We start from the raw sequence: 12,802 nt of genomic DNA, 5'->3' as shown, positions 1-12,802 counted from the left end.
TCATTTTGGGATTCCCTCCGGTCCCAGACCATTCGTGGCCAGAACTTCTGGGTGAGAGTGTGCGAAGGAACCAGGCCACTTCCAGGCTAATATATCAGGGGCCTTTAGTGCACTTTCAGGTTGAGTCACAGCAGAGGAAATTCTGATTCTCCAGGCAACAGGATCAGCTCTGGGGTGGGGGGTGAGCTGAGGGCAGTGTTCCCTTGAGAGCCGTGTAAGTTCCCCTGGCCCCAGAGCTTCCTGTGTCGTTTCCCACCCGGGCAGCTGGGAGTGAGTTGACAAGCCCTAATGCTCTGAAAGTCAGTGCCTTCTAGATCAGACCAGGTGCTGGTAATGGGAGCCCTCTACCTGGGACCCTGGCTGATGGGCAGCAGTCCTCTGGAGTGGGGGAAGGCAGGCAGGAACCTGCGATTTGGCCCTTTCCGTGCCTCAACAGGTTTGAGCCCTCTTGATGCCACCCTCCCCCAGGGCCTCCAGTCTGAAGCAGGTATCCCAGAGACAGTGTTCAGTGGGCAGGAGCCGAGGCTGGCAGGGCAGGGTCCTTCCCCACTGGTTGGAGGGGCCGGGTGGCTTTTGCAGATTCCCAGTCAAGCTCCGGTTTATCACTGTAGCTGTTCAGGAGGGCAGGCCAGGGGAGCAGTGGGACAGGGGCCTACGCCAGTCCACGGGCTGCGGGGGCCATTGCTCAATCCGAGACAGGACTGCTGGCCCTAAGGGCTTTCTCCACACCTGGAGTCTGCTTGTCATCCCCACCTCCACCAGCCTGTATCTGAGGTCCCTCTCTCTTAGAAAGTCTGGTTCTCTTCTCACCATCCTTGCCTTGTGGTGTTGGCCTTCTTTGCCGCTCCATTGCGGAGATTATAGAATTCCCCAGCACACAGCCACTGGCTGTCCTGTGCCAGCACACAAGCAGCCGGAGCCTCCAAGCATTGCCGAGTGCTGTGTTTATTGGTTTGTCACACTGAAGAGCAGTTTTTGAGCCAAAATACGTACAGACTCTGTTCCTCACAAAACCACTGAGTCACTAAGGCAGGCACACAATGGCCTCTGAGCTTGGTAGAGGCCAAGGACTCACGGACACGGGTGGGCAATGGGGCGGGCTGGCCCCCAAACAGGCCGTGCAGTGCCCAGGGCAGGGGTGCGTGGGGAGGCTGTGCCAGACACAGGACTTCTAGGCCCTTTTTCATGTTTCTCAAGTATAGGAAGTCTCCAGACCTTAGTCTGGGGGCAGACTGAGGGCAGGCCCCCGCCCTGGGGCAAGGCCAGCTAGCCTGCATGTGTTGGGGGTGGGGAGGGGATGACAGAGCAAGCAGCATGACGTGCGCCCGCCCCCCAATGTGTGAGGATCTTCCAAGGGGGGCTCTGGGTCCGAATGCCTCTCAACATCCTGAGAAGCCTCTGGAAGGCAGAGCTAGCCTTGCTCCTCACCAGCAACAAACAAGGGGGACCCCGGCACCTCCTTCCCTCCAACCTCAGGGGCTCAGCAGATGCCCAGGACAATGGGCTGCCTCCAAGTTTTGGGGTCACCTTTGATAGGAGGCTGTGACAGGATCGCCTCCCTAAAGAATTATCCTGGGACTCCTCTCTAGAGGAAGGGCTCCGACCACATTCCAGACCCTTCAGCTGGCAAAGTGTCACCGACATGGCTTTCTGGGGTGGATCTGGGGTGTGAAGCAAGACAAGGCGGCAAGAGAGCGATCGTACAGATACACGCATGCCTGCTGTGCGGGCTCGGGGAGTGCGTGGGGTTGCCTCAGGTGGCCAGAGGTGGCGGCAGTGCTACTGAGGTGGGCTGCTCGCACCCAGGGCCCAGCTCCGGACGGCCCTCAGTCTCACAGGAGGGCCTGGAAGGCAGCCATTCTGGCCGCCCCAGCTGGGACTGGCACGCAGGCACTGGGCCCACAAAGGGACTCTCAGAGTAAATACACCAGAGGCCCCTTGCTTCATGTGACCCTCACCAGAGGGGCCCAGGCAACTACGGCCCTGATCACTCTAGAGGGCCCCAGGCTGTGCCAGGAGAGGATGTGGGAGCAGTTCAGCCTGAGGCTGCTGGTGGCAGTGGGGCTATTTCCAGGTGTTTGAGAGGGGAACAGAGTAGGTATTCCCCAAGTCAGCTGCTCCCTGAGGCCGCCCCTTCCCACCCTGGCCCCCCAACTTGCTTCGCAGGGCCAGAACTGCCCGGAGTCAGATCCCAGGCTCACAAGCACTTTGTTAGAAACACAGCTGGGCAGGCAGGGCTGGCTGAGAGTTGGGGCGGTCTCCGCAGTGCTGCCCCGAGCCTTTCCCTGCAGGGCCCAGGGCACCCGGAGCCTAGGCTCTGGCTGGCTGCTGCCTCGGCTGGCAGCCCTCACTTGTTCTCTATGAGCATCTGCACCTTGTGGACGAGGTCCCGGGCGATCTGCAGGATCTCCTGGGCGTCATGACGCTCAGCTCGTTCTGCAGAAAACATGGACAACTGTGGAAATGCCGGAGCAAAGGCAGTAGTCTGGGAGGGGCCTTGGGGCTGCCCACCCACTCGGTGTCCACCTGCTGGACTCCTGACATCTGCTTATGGGGAAGCCGACACTTCTGAGCCCCTCCAACCCTGCCCAGGCCAGGATGGGCTGGACAAGCTCCTACCGTTGAAGAACTTGATGATGTCGGTGAAGTCCATGTTGTTGTCACGGATGATCTCACGGTAGGCCTCCACCAGGGCCAGGGCAATGAACAGGACGAAGTGCTCTGAGGAGATGTGCCGGGCCGCCCAGATCACCTCCCACACAGCGAACACGTCTTCATACGGCAGCTCTGGGCACAGCCAGGGGCTCAGGCTGAGCCTGGCTGCGCACGGGCCTCCAATGGGCCACAGGTGGGGACAGAACTCCGGGGGCCGAAGCCCTGGGGTACTCTCCCCTACAGACAGCCCAGTCCAAGGGGGCAGGGTTCCCTGCCTCAGGCCAAGACCCTGTCCTCCTCGGTAATTCCTGCACCCTGGGCTCATTCGGACTCTACACCACCCTCTCTTCAGCTAGAGCAGCTCTACTTTTACAAACCCTGGTGTTCAGGGAAGATTTGGTTTGATAACAGTTCCCAAAACCATTGCCTGAGGGTGATTTTCCACTCTGTCCCCGTTTTGGATTCACCCAAGGAGCTTTGAAAACCTCGATGTCTAGGCAGCCAGCCACACTAGCAGTCTGACACTGGGTAGAGCCCAGGGCACTGGTATTTCTAGATAGAAAGTTCACCAAGTGGTTCCAAAGTGCAGCTAGGATCCAGCACCACCGCCTTAGGGGAAAAAGGATCGCCTACTGCCCCTGACCCCAGACCCACCAGCCAACCCTTCTCTCACCTCTCTTAAAATCCAGCAAGAACCAGCGGTAACAGAAGTAGAAGTGGGTGTAGTCCCCGTTCTGGTGCATCAGTTCAAACAGCTCCGAGTCCAGGATCTTGTGTGAGTGGAGAAAGGGAGGACTGACCCCACGTCACCCTGCCCTCCACCAGGCCCCTTCTGCTGTGGTGCCCGGCAGCTGCACTCGAGCCCTCCTGTGCCCCCGAGGCTGCGCTCTGCGGCCCGCCTGTCTCTCTGGGTTGCACTCTCTTTGGAGCTATACCACGTCCTGAGTGTTTGGCTGCATCGTCAACCACACCACTCACCAGAACTGCATTCCCTTACGGACATCCCACCTCGATTTGTAACATTGAAAACAATGTACGTCCCAGAAGCAGACTCACAGATACACAGAACAGACTGGTGACGGTTGCCAGAGAGGAGGGAAGTTGGGGCCTGGGCGGAAAAGGTGAAGGGACTGCGAAGTACAGATCGGTGGTCACAGGACTGTCACGGGCATGTAAAGTCCAGCACAGGGAATATGGTCAGTAATGTTGTAATGACCGTATAGTGTATGGTGCCAGGTGGGTGCCAGACTTATGGGGGGACCATCTCACCTCATAAATTAGGAATATGTCTAACCACTGTGCTGTACACCTGAAACTAATAGAATATTGGATTTCAGGGGGAATCCAAGGTGGCGCAAAGTAGGTGAAAGTTACATTCACTTCCTCCCAGATACAAACGGGAATTACAACTAAGTTACAGAACAGTCTCCCTGAATAACCAACTGAAGACTAACTGGACAGTCTTTTTACTAAGGGTTTACAGAAGAAGCCACACCGAGGCCGGCGGGAAGGACGGCTCAGGGAAAGGGCCGGCCCTGCTCCCACACGCGCCGGCTGAGAATCCAGAGGGGCACCTCAGCTGCCAAGGTCCCCCTCAGAAAGGTGGGGCCTCAAGCCCACGGCGGGCTCCTCCCAGCCCAGAGCTCGGGGGAACCAGGAACAGGAGCCCACATTAACGTCTGCTTGTGTAAGTCAGCTGTACTTAGAAAAAAGAATGTGTTTCTGAAATGAAAGAAATTAAGCTTATACATAAAATAATTTGGGGGACACTCCCTGGCCTCCCTGTGGAAGATGGAGAAGCCCAGTAGTGTCTGGTCAAGTGCCCACAGGTGGCAACAGACCTCACCTGGATGAGGGAACGCATGTTGGCAAAGTGGGTGTCCATGGCGCCCCCATTGGGGAAGTTCTGGCTCATCCTCTTCATAAGGTGGCTGAAACAGCTGTAGGCCAGCTGGTCTGAGGGGAGAGGGGAGTGAGGCCATAGGGCAGGAGACCCCAACACCTCACTTTACAGGGGGTGTCCTGTGGCCCAGGGGACAGGGTTGGCTAATGTTCTCACCCACCCAAACCTAGCAGTCCTCTTTTCTTCTCCAGCTTTTGTGAGCCCAACCCTGGCACCATTCTGGAAACACTCCCCCATCCCGAGCCCCATCACTCACCGTCATCAAGGATGACCAGGAGAGGTGCCAGCAAATCACACATGCCCTGCACATAGCCCATGTCCAGGTGTTCCCACACGTAGCTGAAATGCCAGGGACGGTCACTGTGGGTGTGTGCCATCCTCCCCTCCCCTCAGGTCCTTGGGAGACAGCCTCCAGAGCAGGCCACTACTCAGACAGACGTCAGCCTTTGCGTGACCCTCCAGCACTGGCAGAACAATGGTGAAGAACCCAGCACCCCTGTTCTCAAGGCACTCGCTCGGGTTCAGGCAGAGGGGTAGTGTGGGGGGGCGGCCCTGGAGTGAGCAAAGTCAGGCAGGGCTTCCTGAGGTGTGGCTGAGCTGTGATCTGAAAGGCCCTACGAGTGAGGAGGGGTGGGGCAGGGGCCCTGCCACCCGCCAGGCCCCACCCTGCAGCGGCACCTGCACATGACGTCTCTGAGCCTCTCCAGGTTGGGGGATGTGAAGTACCAGTAGTTGCGGTCACATCGCTGCACGTCCTTGTCAATTCGGTGCAGATTTAAGGCCACAGTGTCCAGTAGTTCTATCTGAAAGAGCGGGGGCCCCTCAGGGGTGAGCTGGGCGCCAGCAGCGACATTCACAAAGAATGCCAAGGGACTGAGAGTTCAGTCCTCTAGGGATGCGGAGAGACAGGCTTGGGGCCCCCCAAGATGGTCAGGGCACCCCTCCTTCCACCCTCCAGCCTGTGCCCACGCGCGGGGATGGCAGGGTGGGTCTGGGGCAGGCTGACTGGGGCAGGCTGAGGACAGGGCCTGGGGAACACCCACATACAGTGTAGGCAGAGGTGCACACGGCCACCAGCTCCTCCCCTGCCTCTGAGGCCTTCTCTTGGCTGGGATCTCGGGGCTCAGAGAAAGCGTGGACTGAAGGCACTGGCCCATCAGAGCCTTCCTCCCCACCGCAGTCCTCCTCGAAGCCCACACTCGGCCCCTCATCAATGCTCGACTGGATGCCTGAGGCCACGGAGTAGTTGCGAGAGGAAGGCAGTCCCGAGTCCGGAGAATCGAACTCCACTGACTGCTGCTGCTCCACCACGGCAGTGCCCGGGGGCCCTGCGCCTGCATCCTCCTCAGGCTCCTGTCTGGAATCTTCAGTGCCTGGGGGCTTTGGGGGCTCCAGGTCATCCACAGAGATAAACACCTGGTGGGAGAGAACAGAGGGAGGAGCTCACACCTGCACTCCAGCACCTTCCCTGTGCTCAGTGTCTCCTTCCTGGGGGCACAGTGGAGGAGAAGGATGGAGGATTCCATCTCTTCGTAATCTCCTGCTCTCACCCCATGGCCTCGGGCATGGCCTCCCCTGGGTGCCAAGCCTGTCTGACCCAGCTGACCAGGAGGGAAGTCAGCTTCCAGGCAATCATGACGTCGGCCCTATCCAGTCCCCTCCTCTGGCTTCTTCCTGGGGCCTGACGAAAAGTGAAACACTCGGGGTTTCCTGCGGCTGCTGAGCGTAGGAGGGGCACTCGAGGCCTGGACACTCCATGGCACTGCGTGGCCAGGGTGAGCTGTGCCATCCTAGGAACACCGGAGGGAGTGTGGCTGCCCCTCGGGGGAACTGACGTCTCGTGCGGCTGTAGGGCAGCCTGGGGGGCACCAGGTTGAGGGTGTTAGGGAAAACAAGTTCTTCCTTTCTGTCAGTACCGACTGTTCAGAACAAGGCAGGAGATTTTTGTAGGGACTGCCTCATCGGTTGCATTAGCCTCAAACAAGCTGAGAAGTAAGAAGTGAAAAGAAACATGTGCTGCTGATTAGAAACAGACCATCACCACGGACAAGTCACGGGGAGAAGAGACACGCGCAGACTGGTTTGCAGTTTTGCTTTTTTTTCTCTTTGGACTGTGTAGGGAAGGGGGTGCTAAAGGGAGTTTTCACTTTGGGCAAGAAGCGTGGTCTCAGGTAAGGCCACGGGGTGAAGGCAAACCACAGCCTCCAAGCAGGGCAGGCGAGGGAGCCGCAGTCCGCGAGCCAGGCCTCGGGGCTCTGGTGCAGAATAGGGACTTTGCAGAACCCGAAGCCAGGGGAGGGCGGGGGCTTGCCAAGAGGGGACTAAGGACAAAGCAAATGGAAAGGAGAGTGTGCCCTGGTCATTTTGCTACAGCTTGAGTTTTCTGTTAATATTAGTAAGGATTTAGTAAAGTAGCAAGAATACACATTATTTAAAGTGGCAGTTTTAAAGAAAAAAAAGTAAGTTAGTAAAAGAATGTCCTTAAAATGGAGACTTATCCCTTCTGGACGAGCCCAGCTTCTGGGACGCATCCACCTACAGGCGGGGGATGGCCCTGACCCAGGCAAGCCGAGCAGGCTCCGCACGGTCCTCTCTCACGGTGGTGACTGGCGGTGACAGACTCCCACGCAGGAGCTCCCGCCAGTAGACACAACAGCTCCTCTCGGAGTGCTGCCCTGGTCTCTGGCAACAGCGAGCAGCGAAGTCTGTGCCGGCAAAGGATAGCAGAGCTGGGAGGGGACACGGAGGCCCAGAGATGGGGAGACAAGTCCCTCAGCTTCTCAGTAGTGGACCTGGACTAGAAGCCAGGGCTGCGTATTCTTAGCCTTGAGGCCTCTCTGTAGGGAGGAGGGACTCCCCTAGTCCCCATAAATCCACCTTTCCCTGCTAGTCCATTAAAACAGAGCACAGCGCACTATCTTGCTTTGTTCTTGCACACCCAGAGAAGTGACAGTCACTCCATGTGTCAGTGAAAGAAAACGAGACACAGACACACAAAACCCTTTCCAGGGCTCCCACACCAGTGAGCACTAGAGGTGGGGCTGGTGCTCGGGACTCTGGGGGCAGAACGCGGGTCGGCGGCACCCCACCCCTCACCCCTAGGCCCTGTCTGGCTCACGTCATTACTGATGGTGGAATCTCGGTGGATGAGGCGCTGCACATGGCTGTCGATGCTGCTGCCCGAGGAGAACTTGGTGAACGTGGCCGGGTGAGCCTCCCGCTCCCGCTGCCGCACCACGGCCTCGCAGGCCTTCCACTCCGCCAGTACCCGCTGGTACCTTGCTGCCACCACTGTGTCCACCTGTACTAGGACCACACCATGACCGTGGGGGAGGGCGTCCCTGGGCCCCTCCTCTGCAGGGGCTGGGACAGCTAAAGACTAGGCTTGGGGTCCCGGCTGCGTAGCTCAGTTGGTTGGAGTGTCATCCCGATACGCCAAGGTTGTGGGTTTCATCCCCGGTCAGGGCACATACGAGAATCAACCAATGAACACATATATAAGTGGAACAACATACCGATGATGTACACTCTCTCTCTCTCTCAAAAAAAAACCCCCAAAAAGCAGGCTTGGGCCTGGCCATAAAGACATTTTTCTCTGCTAACATTGTCCTCGGCCATGTTTGAAGAGGCTGGGCCTTCTGAGGCCTCTTTCCTTGGGTCCCTTGGCCCGACCACCCGTCTCCCTGTCCCCATGGGAATGGGCTTCCCCACCTGCTCCATCTCCTTCTTGCTCATGCCGAACTTGTAGTGGCCAAGCAGAAAGGGCCACACATCCTTGCGGATCTCGTGCTCCACGCCTCCATAGTAAACTTGCCGCAGCAGCTCCAGTTCCTTGTAGTTCTGAGGGGCCCAAGGGGTACAGGCTGTGCCGTCCCCACAGTCCCTGTGGTCCCTGGGGGACCCCGTCCCACGGAGAGCTGGGGCTGGGAACAGTGCCTGGGTCCCTCTGCTGCAGCCCAGGGAAGCCCTGCTTTGGGGCAGTCACACCCCGCCTGCCTCACATTAGAGCTCGATGAGATCCCCTCCTTCTCGCAGGGCAGGAATGAAGCCCAGAAAGGTGCAGAGATTTGCCCAAGGTTGTAGGGTAATATGGAAGCAGAATGAACCAGTGCTCTTCCCATGGAAACCCACAGCCCCAGCTGCCAGTCTACCAGGACCCAGGCCTCTCCACGGCCATCAGTTCTGGCCTGTCAACCTGGACCACTGCCACCTTTCACCTGAACGCCCAGCCGGCCTGTGACAGCTGCTCCAGAGCAGACTGCACCCAGCCCCCAGCCCGGCCTTGCCCCAGCGCCCCAGAGTGTGTACCTTTTCATCCTTCTGATACTTGCTCCACACGTCCTTGGTGAGGCCCCCTGACGCCCCTGGGGGCCGGGCAGGCGGGATGATGTTGTGGTGCACCAGTGCCGACAGGTGAGTCCGCACCGTGGACAGGTGGCGGCAGTGTGCCAGCCCTGGGGAGGGGTTGGTGAGCCAGGAGGTTGTGATCACCGAACCCGCCCCCCGCCCCTGCCTCCCATGGCCCGACTGCACCCCACACTCACAGCCATAGAAGGCCCGAGACACGATCTGCCTCTTCATGCTCTCGCACAGCAGCCTGAGGGGCAACCTGTGGGACCAGCCTGGCTCAGAGGGCCGTGTGCCCTCTGGTGGGGGAGGGCGAGAACTAAGGACCTTGGGGGAGCTCTGGGTGGTGCAGGGAGAGGTCACAGCTCAGCGGCATGTTGGGGGCTCCCTGTGGCTGCCAGCCAGCCAGCCAGCCAGGTAGAGCTGCTGTGGGCCCAGACTGGCCTCCAACCACCCAAGGGACCTTGGGTACCAGCTTCACCTCATGTGAGTGAATTCTGGTTTCCTCAAGTGAAAATGGAGAGAATCACCTTGAAGCCCTCAGAAGTAACAGGTGAAAAGAAGCAACAGGTAAAGGCAAGGGGCCGGCAAAAGCATCAGTGCTGGCACATGGAACTGGCATGACCGCCGGCACATGCAGGAGTCCAGGGACCTGCTGCCTGTTCCCAGACACACACCCTGGGGGCGGGGCCCGTGTCTGCACTGGGCAGGGGGCTCACAAGGACTGAGCGCCTGCACTGCCAGGCATAGCTCTGGGTACTCCCACAGGTTCTGTACCTCATTTAGTCCTCACAAAAGCATTAGGAAGCATGTGGTATGAGCCCCGCTTTACAGAGGAGGAAACTGAGGCTCAGTCACATAGAGGCTCGTAGAGACAGTAACTTGCCAAAGTCACATGCGTATCAGAAATGAAATTCAGACCCAGGTCTAACCAAGTCGAGGCCACCGTGCCAGGCAAGTGACACAGACTGGCCCGTACACACAGATGGACAGACCCGCATGGCGATATTCTCCCTGCCCACTCACCGGTCTGGGACACAGGTGCAGCGCTTGGGAGTTGCATATGGGGAGCTGCTGGTGGAGCAGGAGAGGCAGGGAGAGCCCTGGCTACACGGGGGCTCTAGGTGCCAGGCCGGCAGGCTGGGCCCAAAGCCCTGCATCTCGATCATGTCACCAGCATCTGAGGACAGGAGGGGGGCCGTGGTCAGGGTCTGGCAAGCCTCCTGCCCCAGCCACCCTGCAGCACGCCCACCTCTGTGCCCAGAGCTGCAGCATGAAGCCACCCATTGGTGGAGAGCCACGGGGGTGGCACCTGCCGGGTCCAGAGCCCAGAGATGGCAGTGGTGAGAGGGAGGTGCGACACTTCCCAGCCTCCACCTGATTTTTCTGCGTGTGAGGGAATACTCTGATCTGTGGATGACTGTGTTTGTTCTCTCCAACTTGCTATCAGCAATGGAAAACACTTGCTTTTGTAGAGGAAAGAGAAAGCAAGAGAAGGAACAACAGAGGCCTGAGCTCCCTGAGCTGCTGCCAGCAAGCGTGTTCTTCGGTGACTCAGCCTGGTCCCCTCAGACAAACTCTGAGAGGCACAGGCAGACGCCCGGGCCCGGAACACTGCCAGCTTTCCTGTGCCAAGTCTCCACTGATCAAAGCCCCTGAGGGCCCCTGGGGGTTCTAGACCTGGTGGCCAGCGACGAACGAGGGTCAGAGCTCCCTGGGCAGGCCTCGCATCCCTGCTGCCCGCTCCCGTGGGTCCTCCCTGAGTTCCCCGTCTTCGCCCAGCCTGACTGCGCTCAGCACAGTGTCCCCCCAACCCACACACACACAGGCGGGCTGACAGGAAGGGCCAAGGTCCCAGGGCTCCCAGGCCACCACTGGCTTGAGGGCAGCAGCTGGGCACACCATTCCACCAACCACCGGGAAGAATGTCCCCAGGGGCAGCCTCAGAAAACTGCTCCTTAGACACATCTGCACCCCAAGTACAATAGATGGAGCCTCCTGCGCCAGCCCAGCTGGTCTGAATGAGAAGTCGTGACCAGTGAGAGCTTCTAGGGCCCAAGTGGGGCAGGGCACAGCCCAGGGGGCACTCCGGCAGGTCCAGTGAGCCACGGAGAGGAAGCAAAGTGAGGGCGGGAAGTGAAAGGACTAGGAGGGAGGGAGAGAACAGAGAAGAGTGAAGAACGGGGAAAGAGAGAGCTGTGTGTGCGCGGCGAGGACTTCTTTCAAGCAGTGTTGCTTTCTGTGAGCCCTGGTCTGCTGAGTCTGGAGCAGACCTTTATCTGCTTTCTGTGGGGCCAGACTCCAGCTCTAGGGGTGCCTTGATCAGGAGGGCTGAGCTGAGCCCCCTCCCGTCCTCTCAGGGGCTGCCCGGTCTCGGCCAGAAATCTCTTCCCAGACCCAGGGTGGGATTTTTGTAGCAATCTGGCCCTTCAGCTCCACCAGGAGGCAAATTAAGGGAACACACTTGGTGTGGAGGGGCTGCGGCTCTGGGAATGAGGCCTTGCAAGCCATGCAGAAGACTCAGGGAAGAGAAGAGGGGAGGACAAATGCGGGTGGCGTGGGGTGGGGTGGGGCAGAGGGCCCAGTTCAGGCCAGGACAGCAGGCAAGGAGAGAGACCAGTCTTGAGAGGAGCTGAGTGGGAGCAGGCCCAGCCAGGCAGGCAGCAGGCAGCAGGCGTGCAGGCAAGGGGGGCAACAGGTGCAGAGGGTGGGCACGCAGGGAAACGAGCTCGTGCTGGGAAAGCAGGGCTCAGCCAGGGCAAGTCTCCTGGGTCAATGCTCTTCACCTTAATTCTCCAGGAAGGAGCTGAACCAGCCAGCATGGAACGCTGCATCTCTGAGTTAACCCAGTGCAGACAGTGGGAGCTCTGGAGTGACTGGGCAAGGGGTGGCAGGCTGGGAGGGGGCCGGGCTGGGTCAGCTTTGACTCTGACTCTCTCCTCTGAGCTTGAGGAAAGTTTGAAGCAAAACAATCAGGGTGGTTGAACCCCACAGCCCCTAAGACTCCGAGTGAAAGGTGCCTGGCCTGGAGCAGAATTAGAGTGAACAGCATCTCTGCTCTGTGGGAGGCAGCAGGAGAAGGGGGAGGGGAAGGAGAGGAGAGTCTGGACACCCGCCACTTGGTTCACATGCACAAGTCAAGCATGTTGCAGGCCTGAAAAGCAACAGCCAGCAGGACGGACTCAACAGTGTTGTCATTATGGACTGGAGTGGAGGTGGGGCCTCTCGCACCATCGCCCCCAACCACCTGCTGACTCTGCTCCCCTGCCTCCTCCCCTCTCCCAAGTACTGGAGTCCCAGGGGCTGCATGCTGACGTACTGGGTGGATCTCACCCCCGAGTTCCCCAAAATAATTCTGAGACAAGCCCCGAGGCCTCTGCACCCTGTGGGCCTGGACGTTTCTCTGAACCCGGAGGCCCCGGTATTAAAACTGGTCAGGGAGGGGCCTCCTACCATCAAGTCTTCCAGGACAGGGGCTCGGCTGGAGCCCCCCACCCCCCAGCCTGACTACCAGTTCCTGGGGGTAAGAAGGGTCAGCCTGGGCCCTCCTGACTCAGCTTTTCCTGATGTTGCTTAAAGTCAGTTAACCTGTAATAAGCATCAGCCCCAAGCCCAGGCTTACAAGGAACCAGGCGGCAGGCTGTGTACAGGTGACAAACATCGAGTGAGGGTCCCCAGGGTTCCCACCTGGGCTGGCCTGCACATCCAACTGGGCTGGCTGGGAGGGAGGGCAGTCGTGAAGGGGGGCATGTGGTGAGTGGGGGGCAGCTGGCAGGGCCATGCTGAGGGGGTGCTAGGCGTGGGCTAGGCCACGGGACTTGGTTGCCCAGAGAGAGGGAGACTCATCACTGAATTGGTGGTTAAGGAACTGGACTCTTCAGCAGAAATTTGTGGAGC

The 12,802-nt window shown here is 59.1% G+C and overlaps 1 protein-coding gene across 10 annotated transcripts in view; it reads right to left on the bottom strand.

The window, feature by feature from the left end:
• Nucleotides 1-927: 927 nt before the first annotated feature.
• SGSM2 (small G protein signaling modulator 2) overlaps nt 928-12,802 on the bottom strand; it is a 34,882-nt gene continuing 23,007 nt past the window's right edge. For 4 of the 10 annotated variants that reach the window (XM_053662764.1, XM_053662767.1, XM_053662763.1 and 1 more), the window contains 13 exons: nt 9,932-10,085; nt 9,103-9,167; nt 8,867-9,012; nt 8,270-8,398; nt 7,677-7,859; nt 6,109-6,239; nt 5,602-5,974; nt 5,237-5,361; nt 4,815-4,897; nt 4,502-4,611; nt 3,329-3,425; nt 2,620-2,787; nt 928-2,436 (listed from right to left, as the gene is read on the bottom strand). In XM_053662764.1, coding sequence (XP_053518739.1) covers nt 2,348-2,436; nt 2,620-2,787; nt 3,329-3,425; nt 4,502-4,611; nt 4,815-4,897; nt 5,237-5,361; nt 5,602-5,974; nt 6,109-6,239; nt 7,677-7,859; nt 8,270-8,398; nt 8,867-9,012; nt 9,103-9,167; nt 9,932-10,085 — 1,853 coding nt within the window. In that variant the 3' untranslated portion in view covers nt 928-2,347. Of the gene's footprint in view, nt 2,437-2,619; nt 2,788-3,328; nt 3,426-4,501; nt 4,612-4,814; nt 4,898-5,236; nt 5,362-5,601; nt 5,975-6,108; nt 6,240-7,676; nt 7,860-8,269; nt 8,399-8,866; nt 9,013-9,102; nt 9,168-9,931; nt 10,086-12,802 lie in introns of those variants that run through there. The other 6 variants (XM_037133739.2, XM_037133742.2, XM_037133738.2 and 3 more) reach the window with 4 other exon arrangements.

Source organism: Artibeus jamaicensis, unplaced genomic scaffold (genome assembly GCF_021234435.1).
Source record: "Artibeus jamaicensis isolate MK-2021 breed Jamaican fruit bat unplaced genomic scaffold, CSHL_Jam_final contig_2790, whole genome shotgun sequence".
NCBI lineage: Eukaryota > Metazoa > Chordata > Mammalia > Chiroptera > Phyllostomidae > Artibeus > Artibeus jamaicensis.
The sequence above is the reverse complement of the archived record's forward strand: the minus strand, read 5'-3'. Positions and strand labels throughout refer to the sequence as shown.